The sequence below is a fragment of the Neofelis nebulosa genome, chromosome 18 (assembly GCF_028018385.1).
Source record: "Neofelis nebulosa isolate mNeoNeb1 chromosome 18, mNeoNeb1.pri, whole genome shotgun sequence".
NCBI classification, from domain to species: Eukaryota; Metazoa; Chordata; class Mammalia; order Carnivora; family Felidae; genus Neofelis; species Neofelis nebulosa.
This window is the reverse complement of record NC_080799.1, coordinates 4,509,031-4,533,201: the sequence shown is the minus strand read 5'-3', so window position 1 is coordinate 4,533,201 and position 24,171 is coordinate 4,509,031. Positions and strand designations below refer to the sequence as shown.

General features: G+C 42.8%; 1 protein-coding gene across 1 annotated transcript; it reads left to right on the top strand.

Annotated features, from left to right (window-relative positions):
• The first annotated feature begins 323 nt into the window (after nucleotides 1-323).
• LOC131501554 (zinc finger protein 420-like) lies at nucleotides 324-23,831 on the top strand. The gene is given in 7 exon segments (XM_058711874.1): nucleotides 324-615; nucleotides 976-1,152; nucleotides 2,029-2,087; nucleotides 14,065-14,206; nucleotides 14,495-14,590; nucleotides 17,457-18,308; nucleotides 18,311-23,831. Coding segments are annotated over 7 exon segments (3,255 nt in total). The 5' UTR covers nucleotides 324-491; the 3' UTR covers nucleotides 20,116-23,831.
• The last annotated feature ends 340 nt before the right edge of the window (nucleotides 23,832-24,171 follow it).

The following is a 24,171-nucleotide window of genomic DNA, read 5'->3' as shown; positions in this document are numbered from 1 at the left end:
ATGGGGAACTGGGGGTGACATGGGGGCGGAATGGGAGTGGGGCGATGTGGGGGAAGGGAAGGATGGGGTGGGAGTTGGGTGACGTGGGGGAGGGGCAGAGCGGGAGTCAGGGTGACGTAGGAGCGGGGTGGGGAGGGAGTCCAGGTGTTGGGGGCGGGGAAAAGGGCGGGCCCGCGCAGGCCACGCCCCCACACATGGGCGGAGTGTCCCGCGGGGTGGGCGGTGCGCGTGGCCGGGTCGGCGTCGTGCTTAGTGCGCAGGCGCGCGTTTCTCCTCAGCGGAGCGTGCCGGCGATCCCCGGCCCTACTCGGGTGCCGCGGCGTGAAGGCGGGCGGTTGGTCCGGGAGGTCCGGGAGGTCCGGACCGTGGTCCGCGCGGACGGCCTGAGGCTGCGGCGTGGGGCGTGGGGAGGGAGGCTTCGGGTTCGCTCGGGGCCCGCTCAGGCCGCCCCTCCTCCCCCGCCACCGCGGCGGGGGCCGAGTCGACACCGAATGGGGGCGCCTCTGGAGGGCCCCGAGCGAACGCGCAGGAAGTGCGGCGTTTTGGGGGGAAGCCGCGCTCGCCGCGGGGTCTCCGTCCTCGTAGGCGCCGAGGCGGCTCGACCGCTTCTCGGAGGTAGGACGGGGACCGGGTGTCGTGCGCTGCCCGCCGTGCCCTCGTCGGACCCAAATGTATTGTGGTCACACGCGCACGCGCGCGCGCCCCGCGGCGGTGTGCATCCCGGGGCTCCTTTCGTGTCTCCCTGGGTCCGTGGAATATGGGTCCCCGGGGAGCCGCGGGGGTCCTGCCCGCCGGGGGCCGGGGGTGCTCCCCAAATCTGCGCTGTCCGGGGGCTGAGGGCGCTTCGCGGCGGCCCGCCTGCCTTTGTTCTCAGCCCCCTGCTTTGCGCTCCCTGACAGGCGCTGTGTGTCCTCGGCTCCCCGAGGGTCCGGGGCCCCTGGTGAAGGTGCCAGCCAGCGGGTGTCTGTCCCCTAGGCTCTCCTGGAACAAAGCAGCTTCACGGAGGCAGGAAGGACCGGTCCGCAGGCGCAGGAATCCCGCCGGGAAGAACGCATCAGAGCCCGTCGGAGCCTCAGAAGAGAAAGACGGAAGAAACGCGGAAAAGAAGCAAGGGGGGGCAGGGCTCCAGGGATTTCACCGTATTCAGATGCTGTGAGTCACTTTGCCGGCAGCTGGGGCCAGGTGGTGGCGAGGGGACAGACCGTGGGAGAAGTGTCGCCTGGTTGGCGGGACGCTAGGAGTTCTACAGGCGGGCAGCTTTTTTCAACCGCACCCCAAACGCTCTCTTGCCTCCCTTCGTTCTCCACCGATTCTTTCCAGAAGCTGGGCAGCTTTCACCGCGTCGGGCCTGTGGAGGTGCGCTCTCGTGTCCCGATCTTACAGGCTCAAGAGTAGTAGTTCAGGGAAGGTTTGCCAGGATTTTTCCTTTCTTTCTATTTTTGTCTCATCTGGCAGAAGTGGGGGAAAGATCCTGACAGAGGAAATGGCTTATTTAAGATTAACAAGAGGGAATAGAAGCCAGAGTCCCTGACTCCAAGCTTGGTGCTGTCCTCACAGTCCCATCAAAGCAAGTTTACTCCTAAAAGATCCTTTTGAGAAGCATCAGTCCAATGAGAAGAAACACGTTTTTAGAAGACCTGCATTCAAGGCACCTGTGCCTTTTTCTAAAGCTTTGAGGATTCTCCTACCCAGGGGGTGAACGTTATCTAGTAAATCAGATACACAAAACATCCTTTAGGATTTGTTCTCCCCTGCAACGTCAGGTTTAATGAAGACCTTGTATTTCATTTTTTTTGACGTGCCAGAATTTGCTTAATAATAGTTCCGTTTTTAACGTTTCTGTGTTGGGGGGGGGCGGCGTAGTTAAAGCAGTAGGAAACATTTCAGGAGTCACAGAGGGACAGATGTCACCTTCCTTCTCTTCTCCACCATCAGAGGTTACCCAGCCTGTGTGCAGAAGTTTGTACAATAATCCAGATGCTGCAGGGCCAGCCGGCTCTCATTATCCTGTTCTCTGTCCTCTTACAGGTACGCCTTCCCAGGTTTTGATGCTCTTCCGAGTACAACGGAAAATGAACAAATCCCAGGTGAGTTCTTTTCTTTTCTTTATTCTTGATTTCTTTTTCCCGCAGGTTTTGTGGTTTTTGTAAATGTGTTCACACATTATTGTAGAAGAGTGGAAATAAAGGAAAAGTACTTCAGGGCCAATGAAGAATGAGTGGGTGGCATCTGTCTAGCAGGCAGCAAGCAGTTGGCTGCAGGTCACGGGACCGACCCTACAGTCATCAAAGGTGACCCACACGTTTATCTTTGAGCTTCCTGATCTACGCAGGATTTTCAGTGACCACAAAGAGAGACCAGCCAGTTTTTTCCTGGGACAGAGAGACTTAGTGACTCTGGAGTCTGGAAAAAAATGTCTTTGAAGTTCTTCAGGTAGTGAAGAACCTTGCCTTGAGCCCCTGGTTGCCTGTAATCATTTCTCATTGGAAGTGGAGGTCAGAACTCAGGTTTTATCAGGGACTACAGTGGTGTCAGAGTCTGGAGAGCTGTCCGAACGTCCGCTCTGATCTGGGGACAAAACCCGAAGGCTGTCTGGAGGAATGAAAGAAACGGACGACTGGTTCTTTTTTAACTTGTTAAGTTGCACAGTTGGACAGCAGATTGTTCAAACTCACAGTCTTTGGCAAATGCTTGTGCACTATCCGTTCACGTTTCTTTTATTTTGGTAAAATGTATATAACAAAATTCGCCATTTTAACCATTTAACCATAAGCATACAGTTCAGTGGCATTAATTACACTCACAGTGTTGTGCAGCCATCACCATGATTTTCAAAACTTTTTCATCTCCCCAGACAGATCTCTGTAATCCTTAAGCAGTAACCCCCGATATCCCCCCACCCCCCAGCTAGTGGTACCCAAAACTGCTTTCTGTTTCTATGAATTTCCCTATTCTAGATATTTTATTTAAGTGCAGTCACACAGTCTTTGTTCTTTTGTGTCTGGCTTCTTTCACTTAAAATGTTTTCAGGGTTTGTGCATGCTATAGCCTATATCAGAACTTCCTTTAAAAAAATTTTTTTTTAATGTTTCTTTTTGAGAGAGAGACACAGCATGAGTGGGGGAGGGAGTTGCAGAGAGAGAGGGAGACACAGAATCCGAAGCAGGCTCCAGGTTCTGAGCTGTCAGCACAGAGCTGGCCATGGGGCTCGAACTCATGAACCATGCCAGATCATGACCTGAGCTGAAGTCGAACACTTAACCGACTGAGCCACCCAGGTGCCCCATACTCTGCTCTTACTTGGTAACCATCCTACCTGGGAACCCAGCAGGGCCATCCGGGAGAACTAGGGTGTCCTTTCCCTTCCCTGAATGCTGTCTCGGATCATACAAGGTGGAGTTTTGTTGTTGTTGCTTTAAGGATTTGGTTTTTGTTAGAGCAGCATTAGGTTTCCACCAAAATTGAGTGGAAGGTACAGGGATTTTTCGTGTGCTCCTACCCCCCACCCCAGCCTTCCCCATTATCAATATCCTCCCCTCCCAGAGAGGTGCATTTGTTGTAATTGATGAAGCTACATTAATACATCATAATCATCCAAAGTCCATAGATTACCTTAGGGTTCACTCTTGGTGTTCACACTGTGGGTTTTTGACAAATGTGTAACATGTATCCCCAATTACAGTATCATACAACGTACAGTTGACCCTTGAGCGACTTGGGGATTAGGTGCACCAATACCTCGTTCAGTCAGAGATTTACACATAGCTTTTAACTCTCTCCCCCCACAAACTCAACTATTAATAGACTGGAAGCTTTACTAGTAACATAAACAGTTGATTAACACATATTTTTATGTTACATGTATTATATACTATATTTTTACAATATAAATAAGCTAGAGAAAAAGAAACTGTCATTAAAAACTCATAAGGAAGAGAAAACATATTTGTAGTACTGAATTTATTGAAAAACATCAGTTTTTCATCTGACTGTTGATTTTGGCTGAGGTCATGATCTCCCGCTTCAAGAGGTTGAGCCCTGCATTGGGCTCTGCACTGACAGCATGAAGCCTGCTTGGGATTCTCTCTACCTCTCTCTGTCCCTCCCCAGCTCATGTTCTCTCTCTCAAAGTAAATAAAAATTTAAAGAAAAAAAAATCTGAGTATAAGTGGACCCATGCAGTTTAAACCTATGTTCAGAGGCCAACTGCATTTTCACTGTGCTTAGAAGTCCTCTGTGCTATTCATCCCTCCCTTCTCCCTCCCCCTGGCAACCACTGATATTTTCATTGTCCTCATAGTTTTGCCTTTTCCAGAATGTCATATAGTTGGGATTGTACAGTATGTAGCCTTTTCAGACAGGCTTTTTTTCACTTAGTGGTATGCATTTAAGATTCCTGATGGGGCACCTGGGTGGCTCAGTCAGTTAAGCGTCTGACTTCGGCTCAGGTCATGATCTCACGGTCTGTGGGTTCGAGGCCCACGTAGGGCTCTGTGCGGACAGCTCAGAGCCTAGAGCCTGCTTTGGATTCTGTGTCTCCCTCTCTCTCTGCCTCTCCCCTGCTCACACCTTGTCTTTCTCTCTCAAAAATAAATAAATAAACATTAAAAAAAAAAAAAGATTCCTGTCTGTCTTTTCATAGCTTGATAGCTCATTTCATTTCAGCTCTGAATAATACCCTGCTGTCTGGATGGGCCACAGTGTAGTTATCCATCACCTACTGAAAGACATTTGGGTTGCTTCCAAGTATTGGCAGTAGTGAACAAAGCTGGAATAAATGTCCACGTGCAGGTTTTTGTGTGGACACAACTTTTAACTTCATTGAGTGAATACCAAGGAGTGTGATTGCTGGATCATATGGTAAGAGTATGTTTAGTTTCCTAAGAAACCCATCAAACTTGTCCACGCTAGCTATACCATTTTGCGTTCCCACCAGAACTGAATGAAAATTCCTGTTGTTTTCCATCCTGACCAGCATGTGGTGTTATCAATGTTCTGGATCTGGGTCATACTAATAGGTGTGTGGTGGTATTTTAATTTTCATTTCTCTAATGATATATGGAGCACTTTAAAAAAAATTTTTTTTATATTTATTTATTTTTGAGAGACAGAGTGAGACAAAGTGAGACTGGGGGAGGGGCAGAGAGAGAGGGAGACACAGGACTGGAAACAGGCTCCAGGCTCTGAGCTGTTAGCACAGAGCCTGACGTGGGGCTTGAACCCATAGACTGTGAGATCATGACCTGAGCCGAAGTCAGCCGCTCAACCGACTGAGCCACCCAGGCGCCCCAGGAGCACCTTTTTATATGCTTATTTGCTAGCTGTATGTCTTTGGTGAGGTGTCCCTGAAGGTCTCGGGTTGTTTGTTTTCTTAGTGTGGAGTTTTTATTTTTTAGGTTTATTTATTTTATTTTAATAATCTCTACACTGACATGGGGCTTGAACTCATGACCCTAAGATTAAGAGTCACATGCTCTTCTGAGTGAGCCAGCCAGGTGCCCCGCTTATTGTTAAGTTTTAAGAGTTCTTTGTATATTTTGGGTAACAGTCCCTTATCAGATATTTTTATTGCAAATATTTTCTTTTAGTCTGTGGCTTGTCTTCTTACTCTCTTGACAATGTCTTTCAAAGAGTGGAAGTTTTAATTTTAATGAAGTCTGGTTCACCAGTTCTTTCTTTTGTGGATTATGCCTTTGAAGTTGTATATAAAAAGTCATCTCCAAACCCAAAGTCTAGATTTTCTTCTGTTTTGTCTTCTAGGAGTCGTATGGCTTTGTATTTTACATTTAGGTCTGTGACCCATTCTGGGTTAATTTTTGGGAAGGATGTAAGATCTGAATGTAGATTAATTTTTTGGCACGTGGATTTCCAATTATTGCAGTGCTATTTGTTGAAAAGACTGTCTTTGCTCCTTTGTCAAAGATCAGCTGACTGTATTTATGGAGGTCTATTTCTGGGATCTCTGTTTTGTTCCATTGATTCTTTCACCAGTAGCAGGTGCCTTGATTACTACAGCTTTATATAAGACTTGGGATGAGGTAGTGTTGGTCTTCCAACTTGCTTCCAATATTGCTTTCAATATTATATTGGCCACTGTAGGTTTTTGCCTTTATGTATAAACTTTCGAATCTGTTGATATCCACAAAATAACTTGCTGGGATTTTGATTAGGATTGATTGAAGCTATAGATCAAGTTGGGAAGAACTGTTATCTTGACAACATTGAGTCCTCCTGTCCACAAACATGGGCTAACTCTCCACTTATTTAGTTTTGTATTTGTTTCATCAGAGATTTATGATTTTTCTCATATACATTTTGTATATATTTTGTTAGGTTTATACCCAAGTACCATTTAAAAATTTTTTTTTTTAAGTTTCTTTTCTTTTTGAGAGAGAGAGAGAACATGAGCAGGGGAGGGGCAGAGAGAGAGAGAGGGAGACACAGAATTGGAAGCAGGCTCCAGGCTCTGAGCTGTCAGCACAGAGCCTGACGTGGGGCTCAAACCCACGAACTGTGAGATCATGACCTGAGCCAAAGTCGGACCCTTAACCGACTGAGCCACCCAGGTGCCCCCCAAGTATCATTTTTTTCTCGGTGAAAATGTACATGAAATTATGTTTTTAATTTCAAATTCCACTTATTCATTGCCGTTATAAGGGAGAACAGTTGACTGCTGTATATTAACCTTGTATTCTGCAAACTTGCTATAATCACTTAATAGCTTCAGGACTTTTTTTGTTAATTCTTTTGGATTTTCTACATAGAGGAACATGTCATCTGTGAACAGAGACACCTTGTTTCTTCCTTCCCAATCAGTTCCCAAGCTTCTAGTTCCTCACCATTAAGTATGATGTTAGCTGTAGGTTTTGGTAGGTATTCTTTATCAAGTTGAGGACCTTTCTCTGTATTCCTAGTTTATTGAGAGTTTTTATCGTTTTTCAAATGCTTTGTCTGCATCTATGGATGTGGTCATGTGATTTTTCTTCTTTAGCCTGTTGATGAAATGGGTTTACCTTAATTGATTTTAAATATTTAACCAGCCTTGTGTATCTGGGAAAAATACTACTTGGTTGTGATATATAACTCTTTTTATACATTGTTGGACTTGTTTTGCTAATATTTTATTGAGGATTTTGCTTCTACATTGATGAGAGATATTGGTGTGTAGTTTTCTTGGAATGTCTGTCTTATTTTAATATTAGGGTAGTGATGGCCACATAGAATGAAATAGGAACTATTCCACTCTGTTTCTTTTTTCTTTTTTAGAGAGAGAGAGAAAGAGTGCACATGCATGATGAACCAGGGAGGTGTAGAGGGAGAGGGAGAGAGAGAATCTTAAGCAGACTTCCCCAACTAGCATGGAGCCTGACGCCAGGCTCAATCTTAACAACCTGAGACCACGACCTGAGCCGCAATCAAGAGTCAGACACTTAACTGACTGAGCCACCCAGGCACCCTCTCTGTTTCTATCTTGTAAAGGAGACTGTAGAGAAGTAGTAGAATTTCTTCCTTAAGTGTTTGGTAGAATTCACCAGTAAACGCATCTAAGCTTGGTGCTTTCTGTTTTGGGAGATTATTAATTATTGACTCAATTTCTTTGACAGATATAGACTTATTTAGATTGGTGTATTTGTTCTTGTGTGTTTGGCAGATTGTGTCTTTGAATAACTTCATGCAGTTATCAAATTTGTGGACAGAGTTATTCATTGTATTCCTCTTATTATTTTAACATCCCTAGGATCTTTTAATATCCCTAGGATATCACTATATCCTCTCTTTTTTTTTTTTTTTTTTTTAATTTTTTTTTCAACGTTTTTTATTTTTTTATTTATTTTTGGGACAGAGAGAGACAGAGCATGAACGGGGGAGGGGCAGAGAGAGAGGGAGACACAGAATCGGAAACAGGCTCCAGGCTCCGAGCCATCAGCCCAGAGCCTGACGCGGGGCTCGAACTCACGGACCGCGAGATCGTGACCTGGCTGAAGTCGGACGCTTAACCGACTGCGCCACCCAGGCGCCCCTATATCCTCTCTTTGATTTCACATCTTAGTACTTTGTGTCCTCTCTTTTTTTCATAGAAAGCCTAGATAGAGGTTTATTGATTTTTTTTTTCTTGGATCTTTTCCAAGAGTCAGCTTTGGGTTTCATTGACTTTTTTTTTCCTATTGATTTCAATTTTTCAATTTCTTTTGAAATTTCCATTTGATTTCTACTCTAATTTTTATGATTTCTTTTTCTTCTATTCACTTTTGGTTTGTGGCTCTTTTTCCAGTTTCCTAAGGTGGAATCTTAGGTGATTGATTTTAGATCTTTCTTCTTTTCTAACATATGCACTAAATGCTATACATTTTGCTGTATTGCTCTGGCTGCATTGCACAAATATTTGATAAATTGTGTTTTATTTTTCATTTAGTACAAACTATTTTAAATTTCTTTTGAGATTTCTTCTTTCACCCGTGTGTTATTTACAAGTGTGTTGTTTGATCTTCATGTATTTTGGAGTTTTTCAGTTATCTTTCTGTTATTGCTGTATAGTTTAATTCCACTGTGGTCTGAGGGCAGAAATTGTATGACTTCTATTTCCTCTTAATTAATTAAGGTGTGTTTTATGGCCCAGAATGTGGTCCGTCTTGGTGAATGTTCCAGGTGAACTGGAGAAGAATGTATTCTGCTTCTGTCGGATGGAGTAGTCTATAGATGTTAGATCCACTTGACTGATGGTGTTGTTGAGTTCAACTCTTACTGGTTTTTTGCCTGCTGGATCTGTCCATTTCTGGTAGAATAATGTTGAAGTCTCCAGCTATGTAACAGTGGATTCACCTCTTTCTCCTTGGAGTTCTGTCAGTTTTAACATATTTGACATTTTGTTGTTAGGCACATACATATTGAGGATTATTATCTTTTCTTGGAGAATTGACCCTTTTATCATGATGAAAGCCTCTCTTTATCCTTGAGAACTTTTATTAAAGTCTGCTGAGCCTGAAAATAATGCAGGCCCACCTGCTTTCTTTTGATTAGTATTAGCATAGTGTATCTTTCTCCAGCCATGTACATTTGATGGGGGTTCACTCTTCAATGCAATTTTCCCCAATTTTTTTATTGTGGCATATAAAATTTACCATTCTAATTATTTTTAAGTGGTATTAAATAAATACATTCATAATGTTGTGCAGCCATCTCCACCATCCATCCCCGTAACTCTTTTATAAAACTGAAATTCTGTGCCCATTGAACAGTAACTGTATTCCTCCCTTCCTCTTGTCTCTGGCAACCACTATTCTCTGTCTATGATATTGACTATTCTGATATCTGATATATTTATATCTATGTCTGATATTCCTATATATTTAGCTCACGTAAATGATGTCGTACAGTATCGGTCTTTTTGTGGCTGGCTTATTTCACTTAACATAATGTCTTAAAGGTTCATCTATATTATAGCATGTGTCAGAATATCCTTCCTTTTTAAGGATAAATAATATTCTATTTTGTGTATATAACACATTTGCTTATCTTTTCATCTGTTGAGGAATACCTGGGTTGTTTCCACATTATAGCTATTGTGAATAATGCTGCTATAAATACAGGTGTACAAACATTTCTTCACAACCCCGCTTTCAATTCTTTTGGGTTTATATTCAGAAGCAGAATTTCTGGGTCATGCGGTAATTCTGTTTTTTAACTTTTTTGCAGAACTGCCACACCCTTCCATAATGGCTGTACTATTTCACATCCCCACCAACTGTGCACAGGGGATCCCCTATCTCTACATCCTCTCCAGCATTTGGGTGTGTGTGTGTGTATGTATTATCATAACCTAATGGGTGCAAGGTGGTATTTCATTGTAGTTTTAATTTGCATTTTTGTAATGATCAGTGATGTTGAGCATCTTCTCATGTGTTTATTGGCCATTTGTGTATCTTCTTTGGAAAATGCTGAAGTCCTTTGCCCATTTTTGAACTGGCTGTTTGTGGTTTGTTGTTGTTTTGCTTTAGGAGTTCTCTGTGTATTCTGGGTATCAACACCTTATCAGATATATTACTTACAAATATTTTGGCCCATTCTGTGGGTTGCATTTTACTCTGTTGAGAGTGTCTTTTTTTTTTTTTTTTTTTAAATTTTTTTTCAACGTTTTTTATTTATTTTTGGGACAGAGAGAGACAGAGCATGAACGGGGGAGGGGCAGAGAGAGAGGGAGACACAGAATCGGAAGCAGGCTCCAGGCTCCGAGCCATCAGCCCAGAGCCTGACGCGGGGCTCGAACTCACGGACCGCGAGATCGTGACCTGGCTGAAGTCGGACGCCCAACCGACTGCGCCACCCAGGCGCCCCTGTTGAGAGTGTCTTTTGATGCACAGACTTTGTAATTTTCAGGAAGTTCAATTTATCTGTTTTTTCTTTTGTTGCCTGCCCTTTTGTTGTGATGTCCTATCCAGAAAATTATAGCCAGATATAGTGTCATAAAGATTTTGCCTTAAGTTTTTTTCTAAGAGTTTTATACTTTTAAATCTTACATTTAGGTCTTTGATCCACTTTAATTTTTGTCTGTGGTGTTAAATAGGGTTCCAACTTCATTCTTTTGCATGTGGATACCCAGTATTCCCAGTGCCATTTGTTGAAAAAACTGTCTTTTACCCATTTCATGGTCTTGGCACTTTTACAAAAAACTATCTGACCTTGTATGTGAGGTTTTATTTCTGGGCTCTCTATTCCATTTGTCTATATGTCTGTCTATTGCCTGTGCCACACTGTTCTGATTTCTGTAGCTTTGTAGTGAGTTTTGCAGTCAGGAAATAATGAGTCCTCCAGCTTTTCTTTTTCAAGATTGTTTTGGGTTATTTGGGGTCCCTTGAGATTCCATGGGAATTTTAAGAAGAGTTTTTCTAGGGGCGCCTGGGTGGCTCAGTCAGTTAAGCTGCCGACTTCGGCTCAGGTCATGATCTCACGGTCTGTGAGTTCAAGCCCCGCGTCGGGCTCTGTGCTGACGTCTCAGAACCTGGAGCCTGTTTCAGATTCTGTGTCTCCCTCTCTCTGACCCTCCCCCGTTCATGCTCTGTCTCTCTCTGTCTCAAAAATAAATAAATGTTAAAAAAAAGTTAAAAAAAAAATCATTGGGATTTTGATAGGAATTGTGTTGATTCTGTAGATCGCTTTAGGTAGCATCTTGACATCTTTGCAATGTTATGTCCTCCAGTCCATGAATGTGGGGTGTGTTTCTATTTAGTTATGTCTTTAATTTCTTTAAGCAGTGTTGTGTAGCTTTTATTGTACAAATTTTCACCTCCTTTGTTAATTCCTAGTATTTTATTCTTTTTGATGTTATTGTAAATGGGATTGTTTTTATAACTTCCATTTCAAATTGTTGTTAGTGTATAGAAATGGAACTGTTTTTTGTGTGTTGACTTTGTATCCTTCCTGCTACTTTGCTGAATTCTTTTATTAGCTCAGTTTTTTTGTGGACTCTTTTGGGTTTTCTGCATACAAGATCATACTATTTGCAAATAGATGTAGTGTTACTTCTTCCTTTCTGATTTGAATATCTTCTCTCTCTTTTTTTTTTTTGCATAATCGCTCTGGTTAGAATTTCCAGTACTATATTGAATAGAAGTGGCGCAAATTGGGCATCCTTGTCTTGTTCCTGGTCTTAGAGGAAAAACTTTCTTTCACCACTGAATGTGATGTTTTCTCTGGGTTTTCCATGTATTACTTTTATTATGTTGAGGTAGGTTCTTACTATTCACAGTTTATTGAGTGGTTTTTTTTTTGTTTGTTTGTTTTTAATTTTTTTGTTTGTTTGTTTTAACGTTTATTTATTTTTGAGACAGAGAGAGACAGAGCATGAACAGGGGAGGGGCAGAGAGAGAGGGAGACATAGAATCTGAAACAGGCTCCAGGCTCCGAGCTGTCAGCACAGAGCCCGATGCGGGGCTCGAACTCACGGACTGTGAGATCATGACCTGAGCCGAAGTCGGACGCTTAACCGACCAAGCCACCCAGGCGCCCCTTATTGAGTGTTTTTTCATGAAGAAGGGGTACTGGATTTTGTCAGATGCTTCTCCATCAGTTGAGATTATCATATGTTTTTTTTTTTCCTTCAGTCAATGTGTAGTATATGATGTTGATTGGTTTTCATATTTTGAACTATCTTCACATTCCAGGAATAAACTACTTGGTTATGGTATGTAGTACTTTTAATATACTACTGAATTTGGTTTGCTAGAATTTTGTTGAGGATTTTGCATCTGTACGTAAAGGATAATGGTCTGTAGTTTTCTTGCAGTGTCTTTTTCTGGCTTTGGTATCATGGTGATGCTGGTCTCACAGAATGAGTTAGGAAGTGAGTTAGGAAGTCCTCTTCAGTTTTCTGGAAAAGTTTGAGAAGGATTGTAATTTAGCTCTTCTTTGAATTTTTTTTTTTTTAATTTTTTTTTTCAATGTTTTTTATTTATTTTTGGGACAGAGAGAGACAGAGCATGAACGGGGGAGGGGCAGAGAGAGAGGGAGACACAGAATCGGAAACAGGCTCCAGGCTCCGAGCCATCAGCCCAGAGCCTGATGCGGGGCTCGAACTCACGGACCGTGAGATCGTGACCTGGCTGAAGTCGGACGCTTAACCGACTGCGCCACCCAGGCGCCCCTCTTCTTTGAATTTTTGATAGAATGAAACAGTGAAGCCATGAGGTCCTGGACTTGTATTTGTCCCTATATTCCTCATTTCTGACCCAGTCTCCTTCCTAGTTAGAGTTCTATTCAGATCATCTATTTTCCTCCTGATTTAGTCTTGCTAGGTTTTGTGTTTCTGGTAATCTATCCATTTCCTCTTGGTTTTCCAGTGTTTTGGCACACTGTAGTTCATAGTAATGTCTTATAAGCCTTTTTATTTCTGCTAAATTGGTAGTAATGTTCTTACTCTTTTCTGATTTTAGTAATTTGAGACTTTGCTGTTTTTTCTTAGTCCATCTAGGTAAAAGTTTATCCATTTTGTTTATCTCTTTGAAAAACCGGCTTTTATTTTCATTTTATCTGTTGTTTTTCTATTTTGTTTATTTCTGTTCTGATTTTATTATTTCTTTCAGCTGGGTTTTGGTTTAATTTCTTCTTTTCCTGGTACCTTAAGTTTTAAAGTCGGGTTTTTGGAAGTTTTTGATTTGAGATCTGTCTTGTGTTTCAGTGTAAACATTGCAGCTGTGACAGTGATTGCTTTCAATCCTTACTGGCTCCTCGTTATCTTGAGTGTCCTACCTCCCGCCTATAGAGGGCCCAGGATGCTCCAGTAGGAAGGAAACAGTCAATTGTCTACATTTAACTTTTAGCCAGGGAGAAAAAAAAAAAGTTAAATTAAGCCTATCATTATTGCATGGGTTGACAGGGTGTATATATTATTTATTAATAAATTAATTGGAGGTGCTCAAAAATTTATTGCTAGGGTGAGGGTGCAGTATTTTAGAGACACTCAGCTATAGGACTAAGACCCGGACTCACTCTGTAATGTATCCCTGAACACCTTTGCAGAACTTTATCTTCTTAGAGTCCTACACCGCGTTCTCCTGTCACACTTCTGGGTGTTTGTCATGCCTCCTTGGCTCTGCTTGTGTAATGGTGCCACATTAACAAAGATCCCCTGCTAGATGAAGCACAACCTGACAATGCACAATAGAACCATATTGTCTACCCTTATTTAACACTAACTGTACATGATTCCCATGCACCTCTCATAATATCGTATTACAGGATAAGTGTTTGTAAATGTGATTTGTCTCCTTACTAAGGCTTAAGCTCCTTAAGGGCAGGGGGAAGAAAAGAGGACTGATTTAGCTTAATATTCTTGGCAGGGTAGGACAGTTTCAGAAACACAGTAGGAAGTGTAGTTTTTTTATTTGAATTAATAAGTTAATACACTGGGGTTTTCCTGTCATATCAGTTTACCCCACAAAATAAAAACAAAACAAGATACAGAGTAGGCAACATGTATAATATTTGTTGTAAACTCTCAGAGTAAACATGTTAAGAGTTCTCACATATCTGTTTCATGTCACCTAATACTGATCTCTTTGGCTTGAACAGAAATGCGCTGGTCTGGGATCCATGTCGTTCAAGGACGTGACTGTGGACTTTACCTGGGATGAGTGGCTACAACTGACAGGCACACAGAGGACGCTGTACCGGGACGTGATGCTGGAGAACTACAGCCACCTGGTCTCAGTGGGTGAGGGGTGTTCCCTGTGTAATGTCTCATAGCATGCGTTTCTTTTCTTCGTTCTTAGCTGCCAGAGTTTGTGGGCCCTTGAAGGAGTGTTTAGTGATAATGTGTGTACATCTCATGGGTCAAAGATGTTCGCATTGGGCATAGAAAGGATGTGTTCCTGCCTCCCTAATGAAAGGTTCAAATGGGCACCTTTATCATGTGGCTCCTGAAGCTGCACCTTCCTCGTCCTCCACGGGCCCTGATACCCAAGCAGCCCGTGAGGAGTTTTACCCTGTATCCCACTCACAGGGTGTCGCCTCACCAAACCGGAGGTGATCTTCAAGTTGGAGCAAGGAGAAGAGCTGTGGCCATCAAGGGGAGAATCCCCAGATCAGGGTGATCAAGGTGAGTTAGTCATTATGGAGAATGAAGCCCACAGAAATCAGGTCCCGGATGGGCTGGTTCTGAGGTTGGTGTGTGTCTCAGTAGTTCTATTTTGGGCCCTGAGGCCTTCGGAAGTAGCTGAACAGTGAGCTAGCAGACCTCCAATCACCCAAATCGCCCTACTTCATCACTTGTAAATACCAGTGCTGTCCTTTTCTGCCTGACACCCAGTATTGAACCCTTGCTTGCGTCATCTTAGCATCTTCTGTTTCTTTCTCTAGTGTGCATCTTCCTCCATTTTCATGGTGTATTTTCTTTTTATGTTCCCCCCCTACATGTGCATTCATTCATTCATTCTGCTGCAGATATTTCTACTATGTGCCACTCATGTTCTTGGTGTTGGAGATAAGCCAGTAAATGTAACAATCTTCCCGAGCTCTTGGAGCTTACAAGCTAGCAGGAGAAGATAGATATAACTAAAAAATTTACTTATCAAGTGGTGACAAGACCCATGAAGACAGTTAAAGCAGGCTAAAAGCAGATGGAGTGGGGTGTGCTCTCTGACACCCCACCTGGGCACCTGGGTGGCTCAGCTCAGGTCATGAGCTCATGGTTTGTGAGTTTGAGCCCCATGTCAGGCTCTGTGCTGACAGCTTGGAGCCTGGAGCTACTTCAGATTCTGTGTCTCCCTCTCTGCCCCTCCCCTATTCACACTCTCTCTCTCTCTCTCTCAAAAATAAATAAACATTAAAAAAATAAAAATTTTTAAAAAAGGTGGTCAGAGAATACCTTTTTGATGAGGTCCACCTTAGAGCAGATAATTGAATGTTATGTGGATTCTAGGGGTTCCAGGCACAGTGAATACCTGGGCCGTGCTCTTGTGGCAGGTGTTTGTTGGAAGTGCTCTGGGGGCCACTGTGGCTGCAAGGATGCATTTGAGAGGAACACTGGTAGGGGATGACTTCAGAGAGTCAGCCAGAGCCCAGATGATATTTTACAGGGCATGGTAAGGGCTTTGACTCTATTTTTGGTGAAATGGGCAGCTGTTAACAGATTTCTGCAAAAGACTATTTTAGAAGAATTTCTGTGGCCACTACTGTCCAAGAAGATCAGAGATGGGTGTGAGTGTGGTGATTAAAAGTAGAAACAGAGACCGTATGCAGGGCTGGCCCCATGAGCACGCTGCCAGAATCGCCTGCCAATATGGCACATTTGAATTTATTGCTCACCCTGACAGTTTCAGTAGTGCCTTGTAGGTGGGTGAACAAAATCAGGTTATTTGTGGGATTTGAGGGTATGGTTTCAGACAGGATCTTGATAACCATTGGGTAAGGACACTAGTGTAATAGTTCAGGATGTGTGAACACAACAAGGATTGAAGAGTCCTGGAGAAAAAGTTTATTATTTATTGGAAAGTTAAGGAGTTTATCTGAAAGCTTTCTGGGAAAGGGTGTTTAGGTGGTCAGTCAGCTGAGCATCTAACTCTTGATTTAGGCTCAAGTCACAATCATTGTGGGTTGTGGGATCGAGCCCTGCACCGAGTGTGGAGCCAGCTTCAGATTCTCTCCCTCCCTCTGCCCGTCTTCCCTGCTAGCACTCTCTCTCTAAAATAATAATTTGAAAAATTAAAAAAAAAAGGGTTTTGGGGAAGCTTCTGAACTGAACATTAAAATTACTTGCAATCTGTAGCTTCCTGGGCAGGAGTTTCCTGCAGGAGTAAAGTCCTGTCACAAAGACAGCAGAGCACTCAGGTTAGCCTAGATGGTGAGCTGTGTGGGCTGTTGGGTTTCAGTGGGGGAGACATGCTTGCATTGCTTCAGATGAGAAGTGATGGCGGCTTAGAATAAGGAGCTGGTGCACATGGGGAGGTGGGGCTGCGTGTTTAGAGAGGAGGATTGGCTGCTGAGTCAGATGTGGCATGTGATGGGGGGAGGCAAGCGTTCCATCTGAGCAACATGATGATGGTGGTGGGAGGTGTTACTGTGCTGGGGGGTTGGGGAGGATCGGTTTGGGGACGTTTATAATTTAACATCGAATAATTCTAAGATCTGAAGTCCTTTATGTTTTCATTGTATTCTCATAGGCAGGCCCCGCTTCCAGGCTTGATTCCCAGTTCAACAAATCAGTGCTCAGAAGCAATCTCCTGCTGTATTACATTTTACTGTTTCTTGTTTCCTTTCCTTTCCTTTCCTTCTTCCCTTCCTTCCTTTGAGAGAGAGAGAGAGACAGAGAGAGAGAGAGAGAGCGAGCGAGCGAGCGAGCTGGGGAGGGGCAGAGAGAGAGGCAGAGGGAGAATCCCAAGCACACTTTGCACTGTCAGCACAGAGCCTGACATGGGGCTCAGTCTCACAAACCGTGAGATCATGACCTGAGCCGAAGTTGGACGCTTAACTGAGCCACCCAGGCACTCCTACCATTTCTTGATTGAAGTTCATTTTCTAGTAGGTTCTTTAAGAATTCATGAAAACAATATTTACCTGCATTCTTGCATGTTCAGACTCACTGGCGTTACTTCACCTGAGTACCATTTTGTCTACGTATGAAACTATTGGGATTTACTTTTAGTCTTGAAGGATTTGTCATTCTTTCTCCATTGCTTTTAGCACTAAATGCTATTATGGTTGTCTTAGATCAGCTTGATTTTTTTTTTTTCTCACAAATGACTTATTCAAGTTCTGGGGGTGTGATGCACAGCACGGGGACTAAGACGGTAAGAACAGTGGAAAGTTGTTGAGAGTAGATGTTGACCATTCTCACCACACGCACAATCTACTTGTGTTAACTACGTAAGGTGATGGATGTGTTAATTATCTTGATCTTGGTAATCATAGGAAATGTGTTAACATCTTTAAAGTGGACTTAATTTTTCTTATTTATGACCTTATAGACAGAAGCCAGGAAAACCAAGATAAATGTTTGTGGCGAGTTTCACTCATTAACAAAAAATCTCTGACTAAGAAGAGAGATAATGTTTGCAGAAAAACACCCTGTGAGTATGACTCATGTAGAAAGAGTTTGAAAAATGTTTCAGAATCCATTATTAGTGATAAAAGTCATTCAGGTAAGAACTCTGATGAAATTACTGCATGTGAGAAATTTCTTTTTGATAATAATCAAGAAAATATTCCTACTGGGAAGAAATCTGACGCACATAGCCAAGACGGGAAATCCCTCAGTCAGACTCAGGACCTTACTGAGCAACACAAAATTCAAACTTTGGGACTACTTTTTGAAGATGATGAATGTGGAGAAACCTTCCTTAATAAGTCAGCCATCATTCCACCTACAAGGGCTCAAACAGAAGAGAAATCCCCTGATTGTACAGAACATGGGGGAAATATCAGTGATGAGTCAGCCCGCCAAGTCCTTCAGGAAACTCACACAAGGAAGAGTCACACTGAGGTCAAAGAGTGTGAGAAGTCAGCCCTCTCAAAACATCAGAAAGTTAACATGGAGGAGAAAACCCAAGAATCTAATGAAAATGAGAATAACTTCAGCAAGAAGTCCCATCTCACTCAACCTCCTGCAACTCACACGGGAGAGAAAACCTTTGAATGTAGTCACTGTGGGAAGTGTTTTTACCAGGAGTCTCACCTGACTCAGCACCAGAAGATACACACAGGAGAGAAACCATGTGAAAGTAATAAATGTGGGAAAACTTTTCAGAAATCACAACCCACAGACCATCCGGGATCTCACCCAGGAGAGAAGCCTAATGAGTGTGACACAGCCCCCGTTCAGTTGGCCCCTCCTGGTCAGCAGAGGACACAGAAAGGAGGCTGTATGTGTGCAGTGAGTGCAACAAGTCTTTTCGTCATAACTCCGCCCTCAAAGTCCATCAGAGGATTCACACAGGAGAGAAGCCCTATCAGTGTACTGAGTGTGGGAAATCCTTCTACGCAAAATCAAACTTCAATCATCATCAGAGGACTCACACGGGGGAGAAACCCTATGAGTGTAAGGAATGTGGGAAATCCTTCTGTGTGAAATCGAACTTAACTAAACATCAGAAAACACATACGGGGGAGACACCTTTCAAATGCAATGAGTGTGGGAAAATTTTCTTACAGAAGTCACAGTTTGCTGACCATCAGAGGACACACACAGGGGAGAGACCCTATGGATGTAATGAATGTGGGAAATCCTTCTACTATAAGTCAGCCCTGCACGTACACCAGGGGAAGCATACAGAAGAGAAACCCTATAAATGTGCAGATTGTGGGAAGTCCTTCTGCTATAAATCAGCCCTGATTATCCATCAAGTATCTCATACAGGGAAGAAACCCTATGAGTGTAAGGAATGTGGGAAAACCTTCTGTGTGAAATCAAACCTCACTAAACATCAGAAAATTCACACCGGTTTGAAACCTTATGAATGTAACGAGTGTGGCAAAGCCTTCTCCATGAATTCCATCCTAATAGTACGTCAAAGAACCCACACGGGGGAGAAACCCTATGGATGCAATGAATGCGAGAAGTCCTTCTATAAAAAATCAGCCCTCACTAAACATCAGAAAACGCACACAGGGGAGAAACCACATGAGTGTGACAAATGTGGGAAGGCCTTCCATATGAAGTCAACCCTCATCATACACCAGAGAACTCACACTGGAGAGAAGCCCTTTAAGTGTAATGAATGTGAGAAGTCATTCTATGTGAAGTCACTTCTTAATATTCATCAGAGAAATCACACGGGAAAGAAACCCCACGTATGTAGTGAATGTGGGAAAGCCTTTTCCATGAAGTCCAATCTCATCGATCATCAGAGGACACATTCGGAAGACAAACCCTATGAATGTAACGAATGTCAGAAGACCTTTCGCCATAAGTCAACTTTAACTGTACACCAGAGGACTCACACGGGGGAGAAACCCTATAAATGTAATGAATGTGGGAAATCCTTCTATATGAAAGCCCTCAGTCAACACCAGAGAATACACACGGGGGAGAAACCTTATGAATGTAAGGAATGTGGGAAAACCTTCTTCCAGAAGTCCCACCTCACTAAACATCAGCGAACACACACAGGGGAGAAACCCTATGAGTGTAAGGAATGTAAAAAAACCTTCTTCCAGAAGTCACAACTCATTGAACACCAGAGAACACACACTGGGGAGAAGCCCCACGAATGTGACAAATGTGGGAAATCTTTCTGTTATAAGTCAGCCTTAACCATACATCAGAGAACTCACACAGAAGAGAAACCTTATAAATGCAATGAATGTGAGAAATCTTTCTGTATGAAATCACACCTCACTGTCCATCAGAGAACTCACACAGGGAAGAACCCCTTTGAATGTAAGGAATGTGGGAAAACTTTTTATGTGAAGTCAAACCTCATTAATCATGAGAGAACTCACACAGGGGAAAAGCCCTATGAGTGTAAGCGATGTGGGAAGTCCTTCTGTATGAAGTCGACGCTCACGGTTCACCAGCGCACACACACGGGGGAGAAGCCCTATGAATGTAGCAAATGTGGGAAGTCCTTCTGCAAGAAATCGACTCTCACAAAGCATCAGGTAATTCACACAAGAGAGATACCCTAAGATGCAGCAGATATGGAAAGCCCTCCTGAGCGAAGTCAAATTTTGTCACGAGACAAAAGAACCAAGAGAACCCAGGAGAAACCTTATGACTGTAATAATGTGGAGACCCCCTCCTGTGGAAATTCAGTCTTTAACTGGCATCAGAAGACAAGGGGGTGGGGGTTTGTGGGCTCTCTCTGGAATGAATGTCGGGGGGGGGTATCCATGTCATACAGTACTAAATATCAAAGAACTCATGTGGAGAGACAGCCCTAACAATGTCCCGTATATTAGCATCTACCTATGAATCTAACCTGTGTCTCAGAGAAATCAGTCATGGCGCTAAAATCACAGAGTGCAACAAAAGTATAAAAGCATTTACAGAGTCACAGCTTACTGATCACCAGGTAATTGATGCTGGAGTGGAACTATATAAATGTTTTACATACATGAAAGCGTTCAAAGAAAAAAATCAAACTCTGTAGAAGAAAGGAATTAATGTTGAGGGGAATTCTATCAATTTGGAATAGGTGGATACATTGTTTTTTCTGGAGATAATGTAGCACTAGAAGTCATAATTCTGACGTGGTACCAGATTTTGAAGATGCTCATTGTGGGAGTATGAGGCCTTTGGAAAAGCACATGGCAGCAGCTGACAGCATGAGACACTTGAGGTGCCCAAGTAAGGACGGCTTTGTACACACATGATGTATGTTTGGTTTATGTAGCAGATGTTGAAATTGGTGTCGGTAGGAAGTATCTCCCCATGGTTTAGTAATTATCAGGACAGATTTCTCACACTAAATGCCCCCAGTGTGTTTTTGTATTTTTATAGTACAATATGCATTATAAGTGATACGTTTGACAAATTTGAAGTACTATACCCCAACAGACTGTTAAGGAAAGGGAAGTGCACAACACCATATATCACGCTACATTCAGTGTAAGAGTCGGGAAGTAACATGCACACACACACACACACACACACACACACACACACACTCATTTTTGCAAAGGGAAGTACTAGAAGGATAAACCGTAAACTAATAAAATGAATTGGAGGCAAGAGTGAACATGCTAGAGTCAGGGATGGAAGCAACATTTCTTTCGTTACACCTTTTTATGAAATTTTGACTTTTGAATAAATGTAAAATTATTTACATATTCAAAAATAGAAAATAAAAGCATTCTGAAATTGAAAACAGAAATCATCTTTATATCGAATTGGTAACCGCACAGAGAAAATAATTTTTACAAGAAACTTGTGAATGCAGAATTATGACTGTATGTTTTCAGTGGGATATGTTTAAGGACAAAGGCCTGCAAAAAATTATAAACATGGCTCATTAATTTTATTAGTAATCCTGGTGTTATTTTGGATCCAGTTTTTGTATATTGTAAGATAAGGCAAAAAGAAACCATTGGAGATACCAGAGCCCAAACCCCCAGTTTAAGAGAAGAGGTGACCATAAAAACAAGAATTTGTGTAAACCTTGCCATAATGAGAAATATGAACTGAAAGTATTGCTCATTATTTTTTAGAAGTTGTCTATCTCTTAGCTGTGTCCACTGAGGGTCCAGAAGCCATGGCACTCCCCCACAGATGAGCAGATATGGTGCCAGCATTTCCCACACAAGGAACCAGGACTCCCCAGAGAGACAGCTGGTTCTAGACCTGGGCCCTGAAGTGTCCAGGATGAGACTGGGACCTCTTGTGTCAGAAAACAAGGAAATACTCAAAGATTAATGGGGAGATGTCAGAGGTCCCAGAAGCTAGCCTGCAGGGTTTCTCCTTGGCCAAATTTGAGGTAATTTGATGATCAAACAGACTGACTATGACTGATGGCAACATTCGAATAAACAAAAAAGTCTGTCCACAGCAATACAGAAAAAGAGAAAGGGGCTTGAGCTCATTTCCACCATCGGAGACAAATCTTGCCCAAACGCCTTACTCTGTAATTAGAAGGAAAGAATTTCCACCCTGCCCTTTTAGTGGGCACAGTTGTGGAAAGGCTGATTATTACAGAAAAGTGTCCACTAATAAATGTAGGAGGAATGATAGAATTTGAAAAATTGCTAATTTGTAACCCCTAGGGCATCTAGGCAAAGATGATCAGTGGATGCCAGGATCATTTGACACAAAGGAAACTGGGAGTTCGTGCAGTGCCAGAGAATCTCCCACAGACATCTTCCTCACTGACCCTGTAAAAGGTAACCTTTACAATGGAATGATTGTTCACCCCCATTCACCAGGGGTGACATTGTGTGCCTCTTGCTGAGATGCAGTGTGAGGTACGTACGTACGTTGCACTGGGGCATAGTCTTGGCAGGATATTTAATATGGTTTTAATCAAGCGTTTAGTCTTTTAGTTTACAGAAAATAAGAAGAGAGGAACAGCTTCAGTGGAGAAATCAATCAGCGAAATCTGTGGGGCATTCACCAAGGCAACTGGCCTGATCTCTAAAAGCCAATGTCATTTTTAAAAAGAGAGAAAGGGTCAGGGGGACTCTTTCAATACAAAGAGACTAACGAGACATAATCAGATGCAGTGCGTGATCCTTGATCGGATCCCCAAAACATCCAGCTCAAGAAGACATCCACGTATGTACTTTGGAGGCCTTGAGAGGAATTTGAATGTGGAATGGTATTCGGTAATATTACAGAATTAGTTACTCTTCTGAAGTGTGATAATGGTGGTTATGGATGGGAATCTTTCTAGGATGCCATGCAGAACAGAAGGGTAGGCTGTCATGATGTCTGCAGCTTTGAAGTACATAAGTGCGGCTTATGTGTACATAAGTAGATGAAGCAGAAAGTAGCAAGATCTTAGTGTTGAATGTAGTGGTCGGGACACGGGTGTCCACTCTACTTTTCTTAACAGAGCTCTGAGAAATTTCGTTAAACCTTTTGGAGAAGTACCTCACTACTTATCTGTTCTCTCACTCTCTTTTTGGCATTTATAAATAGTGATGCCCATCGTTACTGATCTGCTCTTTAATAAAGAAGGCAAACAATACCTTAAAAAAAAAGTGTTTGCCTGTCTTGGGTTTAGCTGATTTAATAAAAACACAGTCATTAAGTGTGCAAAGGCAGGGTGCAGCTCTGTTAACAAAACAGAGTGTTTGTTACAATGAAGACAGGCGTGTGTAGAAAATACCCTTCTCTTTCCTGCTCCTGACAGTATTTGGGGTGCCTACAGATGTACAGCGACAGAGTTCTTGTGTGAGGGACCTGGGGGCCATGTGCATAACAGGACGCCAGAGACAGTGTCCTGTCCTTGTCTCCTTCCTCACTCAGTGTCCACACAGCAGGTCGGCAGCTGCTGAGCCCTTCCTCCTCATGGCAGTGCCTTGGTGTGGCCTGGTTTTCCTCCCTCACCAGAGGCTGTTTGGGGCTGAGAGTCTGACCAAACACTGGCCAACAGGATGTTTAGGGAAGTATTTGGGGTGATTCTTCATTGATGAATCAGGGCAGAATGGCATTGTCCATCTGGATACCTGTTGATTGCGTCTTGTGACTCAGGGCTGGAGGTCAGGGTGGTGAGCTGAGGGAGGGCAGAACCGCAGGCAGGGAGCACACGGATGGTGAATTCACCAGCTCGGAAGCCGCTCTGTACCCGGAAGGTGAAGGTCGTTCACATTCCTTACACCTGTTGGACTTGAGACTTTTCTGTTCCTTGGAGCTATAAAGCATCCTAATATTGTGGAGGTATACTTTTTTTTTTCATTTTTATTATGTAATTCACATATGTTAGATACAGGAATTTGGGAGCAAGAATGATTTCTTTTGAGAAAATGATTCAGTGACTGCCCTGTGCCCTATAAATTTCCATGCAATGATGAAGTACTGTTATTTCTTGTCTGAAAGAAATGGAGCACAGGAAAATTCTTTTTGTAACCCAGTTACATACCAAGTATTCTTTCTCTTTATGTGAAACAACCTTTAAAAAATTGTCATTCGTTGATCTTTTCCATTTTTCTTGACAAGATGTGGCTTGATGTGTCTGATTTTTATTTTCCTAATGAACTGCTAGTTGTCTACGCCACTCATCTTTTTGTCCCTGACTCGAAATACTG